The following is a 12,894-nucleotide window of genomic DNA, read 5'->3' as shown; positions in this document are numbered from 1 at the left end:
CTTTCCCTATTCCTGTCTCTTATATCTTTTTACTTTCCATTAAAGAAGTTTATGTAAGCATTGATGTTTCTCATATAATTTTTCTATTACAGTAACTTTCCTATATTTCATCTTTGTACTAAGATAAGAGAGATGATGAGTTATGGCTAAAACTAGTCCATAAAAGATATAATGTGAATTTCGTCAATTCTTGTCCTAGTATATAAGTAAAATATGCACTCCATTCATTGAATGGATATTGAAATTAGAACAGATTCAAGATATTTATGAGAATTTCATGAAAACATGAATGGAAGAGAAAGTGATTCGACTCAGAATTACCTGGGTGGGGATCTGTGTAATCCACAGTGTATCCTTCAAGCTGCATTAATTCCTGTGGTTCAGACTTTTTTTCTCTGTAACTGCACATAGCAAAGGTATACTGGCTCACCTGCATGAGAAAAAGGTTTGCAGATTGGTTGCATTAAATTTATATTTTAGATTTTTCTTTATCGGAAGACTCTTTGTCTAACTGAAAAATAACATCATTTGCATATTTAAATGTTAGCATTTTTTAAAACCTAACTCTGAATTAAAGCACCTTTCATTTGTCAGCTTGCAGTTACTATGATCCAGCATATCCCAAATCAATGGTCCACTGACCAAGAGTCTCTGAGATGTTGGTAGAAACACCATAAACAAGTATTTATGTTAAAAGCAAGTTCAGGAATTACCAGGTTAAATTAAGATAAGCAGGCTTCCTTTACCGCAGATTTTCTTATGTTCTTTAATTTGCTAAGATATGTTGTGAATCTCTAAGAGTGAGATATATTATGAGCATTCTCAAATTTATATAATGGAGCCATATTTTCAAGCATACTTATTTCAAGACTTTTAACTAAAGTGGAAAAAAAAAAAAAGAGAGAGAGATCTCAATAAAATTTGGTAATTTATTGGCCCGTATACCAAACGCACAGGAAAGTCTCGGGTGGAGTAAATTTTAGGCAGCCAGTGACTTCACTCCACGGAGATCTGCTCTCTCCATTCTGCTGCTCTTGTGGAAATGGCTCCAGGTTCCTGGGCTCAGGTCTCACTGGACTAGAACAAGAGATGCTCACAGCTCTGTAGTCACCTCTCTAATCATTCCAGCGTGGGTCATAGGGCCATATTTGGACCAATCACTGTGGCCAGTGGGCTACAAAAGTACCAGTATTAGCTCAATAGCTCACTCCTCTAGCAAAGAATGTTGAATGCTACAACAAGCATTCACATAGCTCACACCTCTAGCAATGAATGTTGAATGCTACAACAAGCAGGGTCTTAGAAGTCCCTCCAAAACTGAGGGTGGGGGGTGCTCTTTCCAGCGGTGGGTTAATATCTAAATTGCAAAATATCCTACAACACAGAATTTCATGAAAAGTTTGGTTATTGGGAATTATATCCATTTACACTTTCAAGCATGAAATGAAACTAAGGAAACACAAGAATATCTTTCAATAGACAAAGATTACTTAAAGAGGACTCAAAAAGGAGCTAATTATGACAAAAAATGATTACATGGACTGGATTAAAATTAAGAAATTCACCATAAAGAAAGTTAAAAGGCAATGCCAAAGACTAAGAGCAGATATATGTAAAATGTATATTCAACAAAGAACTAATCTCTACCAATATGGGGTGACGGATAAGAGCAAACACCAAGGTTACCTAGAGTAGAGGAAATCCTGCACCATCAAGTCCTGCCTGAGTTTCCAGCCTGTTGGCCTCTCTGGAGAACCCTGACTAATACCCAAAGCCTTACTATTTACTATGTATTCCCTTCGATCCAGCAAATCTTTGAAAAACTTATCCCAAAGAAACAAAAGAAAAGTATTTAAAGATGCATCTGTACTGTGTTTGCTGCAGCACTGCATATTAGAAAAACAAAAAAAGCAACACTGGTTTGGTTAAATGCATTATGGCAGGGCCACACAGTATAATGCTATATGTAGCCATTAAAAGAGATAGGACAGATTTTTTTTTTTTCCCTGATCATGGAACTATTTCTAAGATATAACATAAAGAGCAGGTTAAAAATAAAAAATGTAGCATGTGCTTTTTGGGTAAACACTAAACTTACACATAAATAGAAAGATACGCACTAAAATATTAAAAGTGATTATTATTGGGTGGTGAAATGATAAGATATTTAAAATTACTTTTCAGTGCTTGAAACTTTTTTTCCCAAAGAATATGAGTTACTTTTTAATAAAAAGAAGTTCAGCTATTTCCATTTTTTGGGGAAAAAAGGTTAATCCTTATTTGGGAAGAATAAGGCCATTAAGTTCAGATACCTGTGGATCTTGTCACTCAAGTTTTCCTTTTCTTTCCTCATCTCATAGATTGTCAATGAATTTAATTTAGTATATTTAGTAATCAAAAATATTCATTAAGATTTGTTATTTTATATGGTCAATATTTGTTTATAGTTGCACTTTTTTTTCCCCATTTTTTTGACGACTACTGTTTCTTGAATCGCACACTCCATTATTTTGAGTTCAATTTCCTTCTTCCTTGAAGGAAAAGCTTTTTGTGTCACTTTTTCTTATTTTAAAATATGTTTTTAATTATCGCTTACTTATGCATGATAGTTCAGTTGGTTATATAGTATTTTAGGTTAGTAATCCTTCGACACTTAGAAGATATTATTCCATTGTCAGAAGGTTTATATGTTCACGTTGCAAAGTCTGATGAAAGTCCCATTGTGGGCTTTTTTTTTTTTTTTTTTTAGCAAATTTACCTTTTCTCTCTGGTTTCTCTTAAATGTTATCTTTATTTTTATTATTCTGCAGTTTCATTGTGAAGTTTCTAGGAGTTTAAAATTTACCCTGGTTAATATTTGTTGTATTTCTTGTATCTTATAATTCATGACTTTTATCAATTTTAGAAGCTTGTTCCTTTACTGTCTGTCCCATTTTCCTTTATTCTGTCTTTCTTCAAATTCTATCAAAAGTATCTTGGAACTTTAGATGGTTTCCTCCATATCTTTTAACCTCTTTATATATGTTATGTTTCATTTTTTCATGCAATGAAAAAATGAGTAATTTCCTGAGATTATAACTAATGCTGTATCACTAATTACATGGCTAACTTCCTCTTCAGATGTCTCTAACCTACTGTTTAACCTGTTTAATAAGGCTGTAACTTCAATGACTGTTTAAAATTTTTAGTAGTTCTATGCAGTCTCATTCCAAATCTGCTTGCTCATTTTTCATAGTGTTATATTCTTTTTGTCACTTTGTTCTTTTCTTATACTTTTGAACCTCCTTATAAATTTTGACCTTAAATACATTTTTTATATTCTGTATAGTTCTGTTATACATGCTAGTTCTATTACTGAAATTCCTCAAGGTGTAAATAATTGGTTTGCTGTTTTGTATTTCTTAAATAGGAGTTCATATTTAGCATGGTTATATCTGTAGATATCTTATAAAGTCTAGGTTAAGCGCTCATCTCTCCAGAAAAAAAAAAAATTTTATATGTCAGATGCAAAAGTATTTTTTATGTTAATCTCTTAACTTGGCTGTTTCCTTTACATTCAGCTAAAATAAATCAGAACTGCAACATTCTCTGTGTAAAGGCTGAAGTTACAAAGTCTCTGGTGCTATTTTTATTCCTCGTTCAAAGCCTAAGGCCAAACACAAATTTATTAGCCTAAGGGCAGTTTTTCTTCTTCTAGTCACTGAGATCTAGCTGTTTTAAATTCCTTACAAGAAGATCTTTGATCCAAATTTTCACTTTTAGAATGCCTCAGGTTATGTTTTCTGTGTCTGAGTGAACATAAAACTCCAAGTCCCTACATATCAACGTCAATACCCATTACACCCTATTCCAGCCCCAGTGCAATTTCAATGTTCAATGTCAACTCATAAGCTCCACTGTTTGATTCGTGAGGTTTTCCTTTCTTCTTCCGGTTCAGCTGCTCATTTTAAAAGATTTGTATTATATTTTATCTACCATTTCCAGGGGTTTGCCATAAAATTTTTTTTTTAACATTACACTGAGGACTAGTCAAGATCACCAATTTAAATCCTTGGCTAATCCTTTAATTCTAATTTTGTTTATTTATAGAGTTTCTGAATAATAGAGTTAACTTTTGTATATTTGAGAGAGACTCAAATATACATACCTTTTCACCTCATTCCAGGAAAAATAAAATCTATGATATAGTCTATAAAACCAAACATATGTTCAAATTTGTGTTAGAATTAAAAGGTACTTATTGGACATCAAGGGACTATTACAAAGAAATGCTTTTCTAATCAATAATTAACAAAATAGAAAACATATTGAGCAAATAATCCATAAGCCTCCTATTTTGTTCTTTCATTTGGAAGAGTCTTAAAAACCCAACCAGAGGAAAGTCTCAGATACATCGCCACAGAAACAATCTGGAACTTCCTGGCAGAGAAATGAAGAGCACAGGAAGGTCTGTCCTTCTTCCACGACTTGCAGAAACCTCCAGCATCTACTAGCTGGAATCTATAGCCACCACCATGTTTGGCACTCCAGAGAGATTAGCCAACAAGACTCATGAACTTTTATCCATTTCTTCACCCGAATTCCCAAGCAGGAAAATGTCACCTTCACTGTTAAAATCCCATTTTCTAACTATTCCTTAATCTATAAAACTCTACTCCTTCTTCCAAAACCCTCACACACTTGTCCCCTTTACCTTTCTACCTGCATTTCCTTGTGTGTGGCTTCCTTGTTTTTGATTCACTGGCTGCCACAGTATCTGACATATAGTCCCTGCCTTTTAATTTCTCCATGAAATTCAACTTATTTCAATTTGATACATACTCTATTCAGCCATATTTGAAAATCTGTTATTTTTGAAAGTATGAATCATATACAGTAAGTCCTTGCTTAACATCATTAATAGGTTGTTGGAAACTAACTTTAAGTGAAACGACAGATAATAATACTTATTTTGCCACAGAGTAATTGATAAAAACAAGAGTATATTTCTGGTCACAAAAACATCACAAAACTTCTAAATAAAGACACTAAACCCTTCTAATATTAAATATTGGAATGAATGTGAGATAGACACGCATTTAAGAAAGATAAATAAAAACAAGTAGGATAATTATTTTCCAATCTGCTGATTTCAGTTCAGGGAATCTTTTATCATTATTGTCTTTAATTATTTTATGTTTTAAGATTATATTTCTCATATACTATAGTCATTCATTTCTCAAGTATCAGCAGTTCCCCTTTAAATGTTTTCAGGAAGGTGAATTGTATAATTTCCGAATCTCCACCTATATGGGAATATCTCACCAGTGCTTTTATCTACAAATGACTTCTTAGATGTGTACTAAATTCTCAGGTCATGCAATTTCTCATCAATTCTCCATAGCTATAACTCCATTGACTTCTGTTGTCGTGTGTTAAAGAGATGTTTGATGAACCATATTATTTTTAATTGAAAAAAATTTTTGGAAGAAATGTTTGGATGAATATCTCTTCTCACTAAATTTCCTGAAATGTGTTAAGTCTATCTTAACACTAATTTCTTTTAAATATCAGGAAATGTTTTTTATTTTTAATTTTTTACTTTTATTGTTACTTTTATTGCGACTTCTGCTCTGTTTATCTGTTCTCTTGCCACTTAGATGAGCAGATTTTTGCTATATTGGGTTTTTGTCACTGTGAATAGAATTTCCATTTCAGATTTTTAGAGCTTCTCTCTTATCTTCTACATTACTGACTTCAATTTATGCTGTGTTCATTCTGTATATTACTGCCTTAAATGTGGGTATCAATTTGCTTTTTCTTTTTTTACTTTTATTGCCTTATTTTTGTCAGATCTTTTTTTAACCTCAGCCAACTCTCATTTTCACAAACTTTTCAATACAGTTCATGTTTCTAATAAATTATTTAAAACATAAGATCAATATATTTGATTTTAATATTATAGAATCTCTTCATTGGTCTCCATTAGTCCCCCCCACCTTACCCCTCCCTCCCCCTCCCCCGCCTTTTTAAATCTATCCTTAAACAAACAGTGATCTTTCAAGGTCTGATATTTGCCAAAGGATAGGAAATCCTCATCGATCACCCTTAGTCTCCTACTAGAGTACTGTCAGAATTCACCTCTTCACTCTCAAGCTGGAGAGCAAGTAGAAATGAACAGCTCTCTCTAATCCAATTTTCATTTTCTAGCAGGCATTTATTTAGTGAGGTTCGGATAGGAATTCTTTTTGTTGCAACTGTGTGGTTCTCTAACACTCAGAGGCAAAAGAAAATATTTTGAAAGTTAGATGGTTTTTACTTTATTTGCTTTCAACAAAATTATAAAGACATCTAATTTAGCTATAAAATGACAGAATATTAAAAATAGTGTGTATGAAACATCACTATGTACTTGGGGCATTTAACTCAGGAGTTAAAAAACATTTGAGAAACTGAGTGATACTATTGTGACAAAACTTCTGTTTCCATCACTTATTTATGTGAGTCAAGCTTTTCCGTGCTTACATCTCTAAGATGATACAAACAAAAAAGGAATTAATGTGAAACCTTTCTCATTCTAGAATAATATTCACTTACAGATAAATTGGGAAGAGAAGCCATATCCAGCTCATTAAGATAGGCATTTCCAACAAAATTTTTGTTTAATAATTGTTCTTCAAAATTTGTCATATATTTACGTGCTTTCATTTATCAGTTGTGTGCTACTCATAATTACAATTATACTCTAATATAAAAGAAAATTTTAGTACTTAAAAAGCCTGTTTGCTATAGGAGTTTTATTTATTTATTTTTATTTTTTTTATTTTCACTGTTTTATTTTTCTTCAGATGAGGTAGTTTGACTGACTTGGTTTGTTCAAATACAGGAACGAAGGGAAATAAATCTGGGTGTTTCGCATGAAGAGAGCTATTCTTAGAGAGGGTCTTTTTGTGTTTCCTCTGCTATTATTTAGCTTTGCTATCTCTGTTCTCTATTTATTTATTTATTTATTTGGCTTAAACAACAGAAGTTTATTGTCTTGCAGTTCTGGAGTCGAGAAGTTTAGAGTCAGTATCTGTGGGGTCGGTCCCTTCTGATAACTGTGAGGGAGAACTGTCCTTTGTCCCTCTCTTCACTTCCAGTGCTTCACTGGCAATTTTTGGCGTCTCTTGCAGAAGCAGCATTTCCACCTCTGCTGTCACCTCACGTGGAGCTCTCCCTGTACGCATGTCTGTTCCTAAAGCCTTTTTTTCATAAGTCACACTGCATTGGGACCTTGTCTTAATTACATCTACAACAACACTATTTCTGAGTTATTGGGGCCTAGAACTTCAACATAGGAGGGTTTTTTTATTTTTTAGTACAATTTTGTAGACTTTTTTTTTAATCGCAGAGAGGATGATAATCAAAAAGATTTTGTAGCATAATACTTATTTCCTATAAAACCACAACAGTATTTACATTCTATTGGCATATTTATGATTGATTTGTTTTTATTTTAGAACTTGCGTCCATTGCAACTATTTAACTGTGTGATAAAAAGTTTACAATGATCTATAGTTCTGCAAAATTATCTTAAGGGACATATTAGCAAGATATTTCGAAGACTTTTGTGAGTGCTTCTTCCTATCTGGTCTGTTAGTAAGATATATCTGGTACTTTCCTGATATCCTTAAGATATCTGGAAATTAGTCCTTCATTGCTTACTAGCCAGAATGGTAAATAACTGACTTTAGTTTCACGTGCATTTATAATTTTCATATCTTCCTCCATGTTCTTATAGGTATTTTCCTCTCTCTCTCTCTTATTCATTTAGTCAACAAATATTTACTGAGCAACTACAGAGAATTTTTCTAGGCCTTTTTCTAGGAATTTTTCTAGGATACAACAGTGCTATCAGCATCAGTATAAGAAAAAAAAAAAAGGAAAAAAATCAACCTCAGTGAGAATGGAGAGTACTGAATTGCAAATAAAGAGATATCTAAAATAATTGTGGGTGGTGAGTTGTTCTGAAGAAAAATAAAGCAGAATAAAGAGAATGACAGTGGAGAGGGTTTATTTTAGACAACGTAGCCAGAGAAGGACTCTCTGAAGACAGTCATATTAAGCTATTTCAGTTGGAAGTGAAGGGGGATAAGCAAGGTTTAACAAATGAGCCTGCCATTTCTAATGTGAGTCCCACTTTCATTTTCCCCCTATTACGTATCCTTATTCTTTCCGACTGATCTTTGACAAGACCTTGGGACAATCAGTTTAACACTTATATATCTCAGTTTGAATTTATGAAACAATAATAACATACATTACCGGGATTTGAGAGAATTCGAGATCACTGACACAAAGGACCCAGCACATTGCGTGCCTATAAGGCAGCAGTCTCCCGATAAATCAAACCCAGTTGTCAGGGAACCATCCCTTCCTCTCTCTATTCTTTGCATCTTCCAAAGTCGTTTCATTTTCAGTTAGAGATGCAGTTCGTTGCTGTAACAGAGTGAAGATACCTGACTGATTGGGGGATTGAACCGATTTTCCGGCCATATGCTTTTAGGCTCTGAAGGATCTGAGGACTTTTGACTTTCATGGAGTGGCCTTCTGTTTCCCAGCCTCATTTGGCTCTCCCCCTTTCTCTCTTTCTCTTTTTCCCCACTCTCACAGTTTGTTCCTTTCCATTAAGAACACAGTGACTATGTTGTTGAAGGGACTTGTTGTATGAATACATAAATGAACAAGAAACCAAGGAAGAGAAGAAAGTGCAGATGCCTCTAAATGTGGTTTTAGATATTACCCCCTCTTTCCTAATAGGCATTATCTTGAATGCATATTTTAATCTATATTTTAAAAATCATTGTTTTCTTAAACAAAAAAATGACTACTCTCTAAAGCTCTTTCCATAAATTAAGTTCATACATGGTCATGCATTAAAGAATCTACACTTGATAGATGTAACCTGCCTAAAATGCTAAAAACTTCTTTGTCATTTAAAATCTAGCCTTAAAAATCATCTGTCAAAAGGCTACTTGTTTTTTTTTTACATGTAGTATGAAATATATCGATGTGCTTTTTTCTTTATATAATTTGAAATACAGATCCAGTTGCTGCATTATGCTTTATTTTTAAGTACTGTATTTCCAGCTAGCTTTAAATAATACAATTATTTCTTAATGTGATGGATATGTAAAATTTTAAGTACCAATTTTAAGATCTTTAGAAATACTAAAAAACCAAACCAAACAGAAAAACCCTGCAGCTTTAGAAGAATCACCTACTTTCTGAAGCAATGGTGATTTAAGTAACAATTAAATACCTGTTTTATTTTGTACTTCCTTTAATATTTTGTTAATTTTAATATCTCAAAAGTCACCCAACAGACCCAGAATCTATCACAGATAACTGGGCTTAGAGATTTAATGAAGAGCCCAGATGGAAAGGTAACAAAACACCAACGACTAACAAAGCTGTCACTGACAATTAGGAAATCTGACCTAAGAGACAACTAAAAAAAGTGGTTTGGTTTTCAAACGCACTGGTTCTAGAAACAACTAACTGTGGATAATATCATCCTTTTGATGCACTGGTTCCTAGCTCTATTTCCATAAAATGATGCTGCATTTCATGCTTCTTTTGATTCCTCCAGTATCTCTAAGAATTCTCCCTCTCACCCATCTGTTTTGCAAGGTCATGCTAAATCACATTCCTGAAGCGAATCCTCAAATGAACCTGTTCTGTAAATTCAAGTGAATCCTTCTGAATAGTGGTAACACTTTGCAGCTACTGGTTTGCTAGATTAAGGGTAATCTGGAGAAATTATATCCTGAGAGAACTGTCAATATCAGTGGGCACTAATAGTTAAAATATGCTGCTGTAAGAGAAATGACAGGAGCCAGGGGGTCGCCCTGCTCCCTGTGCTCCTAGCTGGCGGCAGTCGTGTAGCCTCACTCTGCCCCATCGCCACATGCCGGGGAATTACATAGAAACAGGTGGTCTGACCTATTCTGATCTAGTATTTGTTTTCACCTATGAGCTTACTTGTATATTATTGAACAAAGCTTATATACTATATTTGAACTGAAAATCCTTTCAGTGCAAAGACAGAGCAATGATAAACATTCAATTTCTTAACCCAATCCACTCTTAATAACTCCATAAAGAATAGATTTGTTGAGAACTGGGGGATATAAACAGATTTTAATCTGAGGACAGCAGCATTAAATCAGGTTTTAGCATCACTACGTTTGACAGGCTACCTTAAGTTACTGAGGTCGCACAAGGTATCTGCATCTGGTCTGGGAAACCTCCCACTTTGTTTTCAATTGCCAACCTGTTCAACACCTGTCCATGTCCACACGTGTAAGTGCTACCTATTTCTTTTTAGAGACCACAGCGTTCAGGTTTGTATGTTGTATTCCTATTGCAGGGATCATGTTAACAGCTGGCGGCTTAGCAACTGCCACCATCTAATTTCAGTAAAGATTAAGGCTTAAAAGTCCTTAGCTGGAAATGTTCTTGGCAGAGGCTAAAGGTGCTGTTAGAGTTATTTAAAAAAAAAATCCCAGAGCTTAATTTAATCAAGGAAAATGAATATATCTTCAAGAGCATGACGGATTTCAGGGGAATATATATTTACTGTCTTGACCAAATGGCATAAAAAAGATTTAGCAATCAGTGTATATAAATTAGAAAGAGGAAAGGCAGCCTTTTTAAAACAATGCTCAGAGTGATTGACATATATTTATTTATTGAACAAATATTTAATTTCTACTTATAGTAGATTATAAGGAAGACAAGGTCCTTAGTTTCATGAAGCATATATTCTAGAAAGGATAAAGAGATAATAAAAAATATATTAATAAAGATGATTTTGATTAGATATAAATGCTCTGAAAAATACAAAACAGCATATGTGACAAAGAGTGAGTTGAGGGCCGCTTTAGATTGAGTGGGCAGAAAAGACCCATTTGAGATGACCTTTGACCTGATACCTAAAATGGAAACATAGAATGAACCAGCCATGGAGGAAATGAAAGCAGAGTAGCTAAAATGAAAGATGGGGTAGCCAAACATCAATTGGGTTGAAAAAAGGGTAGGGGGCATAATTCGAAGGCATATGTAAATAGAAATCACACTTAAAAAAGAAACACTTATAATATATATTTATTTGAGGGACCTTTGGAGAAGGGGGCTGATGACTTGGAGGTGCTAAACTCCAACTCTTGGCACTGCAATTAATCTGGGGTCAGAACATTACAAATCAAGGTGCTGTTCAGTGACAGGGAAGGTCTCGTCAAAGAGGAAGCTACGGGCCAGAATATGTAGGACCTTCTCTACGTGATGGTCAGAGGTTACTCTAAGTGTTATGGGAAGTCATGGAAGGATTTAAGCAGCAAATTGGTAAAACCTGAGTTATGCTTCAAACAGACCATTCTGACAAGAAGAAAAGTTTGTAAGAATGGCAGAGAGCAGGAGCAGAGAGAACAGTTAGGACGTTGTTGTAAGAGTCTGTGAAGATAATAGTGGTTTTAGCTGGACTGGCAGCAGAGACGGCACAGAGAATTGGAAGTGAGTGGGATACTGATTCGGCTGTGAACGAAACAGAATTTTCTGATTGACATGGGGTAATGAACAAAGAGAGATCAAATATGATACCTAGATTTTTGGTTCAAGAATGCTCAAATGTAAGTCAATTTTATGTTCCATACAGAGGTTTGAGAAGGAACCTAAAGAATAGATGATATTCACCTAGTTAAGAAATACTTACTTAATCTTTACTCTGTGGCAGGCATACTATATATGTATATGTTAAGATATATGTATATATATATATGAATACTCATATACACATAAAGATACACACATAGCACTTCAAAATGAAGTATTGATAAACAATTTTCAAAAAATTAAGCCCACTAATATCTCATTCAGATTTTACAATTGTAAATTGTAATATTGTACAATTCTCATTCATAGTCCCTTGCTCTTTCACGTAGGTATGAAGTATAAAATATGAAGTCAGACATTTCTCTGGAATCTAAACAAGAAAATAACAAAAATTTTAACAGAACACAGGGGATGTATATGTAAAAAGAGGGATTTTTGCATTGGGACCACTGACTGATCCATGTGATATTCTCCTTGCCCAATCCAGCCCTATTCTCACTGCTCCTTCTCTTTCTCTCTATAATTCTAGCTCTTGAGATATAGGTAAGTGGTAATTTTAATATATTTTAGAACTATTTTGAATAGTAAATGCATTACATTTGTTAATATTCAAGAATAAATTCTATAAATAAATATGGCCATTATTTTTTTCTTCCCATGGAAAAAAACCCAGTTATCACAAAGCAAAAGTTATCTTAAAAATGAAACCTACAGAGATTCAAGATAGCATAGAAGGTAAAGGCCTCTTCTGATGACCACACTAAAATTATAACAAAACTACAGATCAACCAGTATGAAGAGCTGCCAGAGGCCTGGCTGAACAGAAGTCCTACAACTAGGTCACCTGGAATAACAGGTCATCTCTAAATGGTAAGTGGGGCAGAGATGTGAAATACACCAGTCCCACAACCAGGAGTGGCCATCAAGAATCAGGAGGGCCAACTTGGCTGCAGAGCCACCTCCCCGACCTGAGGAGCGAGGGGTCCCGGTGGCACATGGGGCTCCCCAGCCCAGGGTTCCAGTGCCGGGAAGAGAAGTCCCCACAACCTCTGGCTGTGAAAACCAGCGGAAGTTGCTGCTGAGTGAGACCTAGGGCTGCGGGAAGCGGAGACCTTCCTCTTAAAGGGCCCACACCTGGCCTTACTTCCTGACGGATTCGCTCGCTCTGAGCTCCAGCGCTGAGGCAGCTGCTTGAGGGGCTCCAAGGACATATGGGGAGGCACTGAGTTGTCGGGCTTCAGGACGAGGACTGGAGGGGTG

General features: G+C 34.8%; 1 protein-coding gene across 1 annotated transcript in view; it reads right to left on the bottom strand.

Moving 5' to 3' along the window:
• Positions 1–12,894, bottom strand: part of CADPS2 (calcium dependent secretion activator 2) — a 472,387-nt gene that overhangs the window by 143,632 nt on the left and 315,861 nt on the right. Inside the window, exon 11 of the mRNA XM_015588309.1 lies at positions 322–430. Coding sequence (XP_015443795.1) covers positions 322–430 — 109 coding nt within the window. The remainder of the gene's footprint in view (positions 1–321; positions 431–12,894) is intronic.

This window comes from Pteropus alecto, unplaced genomic scaffold, assembly GCF_000325575.1.
Source record: "Pteropus alecto unplaced genomic scaffold, ASM32557v1 scaffold22, whole genome shotgun sequence".
NCBI classification, from domain to species: domain Eukaryota; kingdom Metazoa; phylum Chordata; class Mammalia; order Chiroptera; family Pteropodidae; genus Pteropus; species Pteropus alecto.
This window is presented reverse-complemented; position numbering and strand designations above follow the sequence as displayed.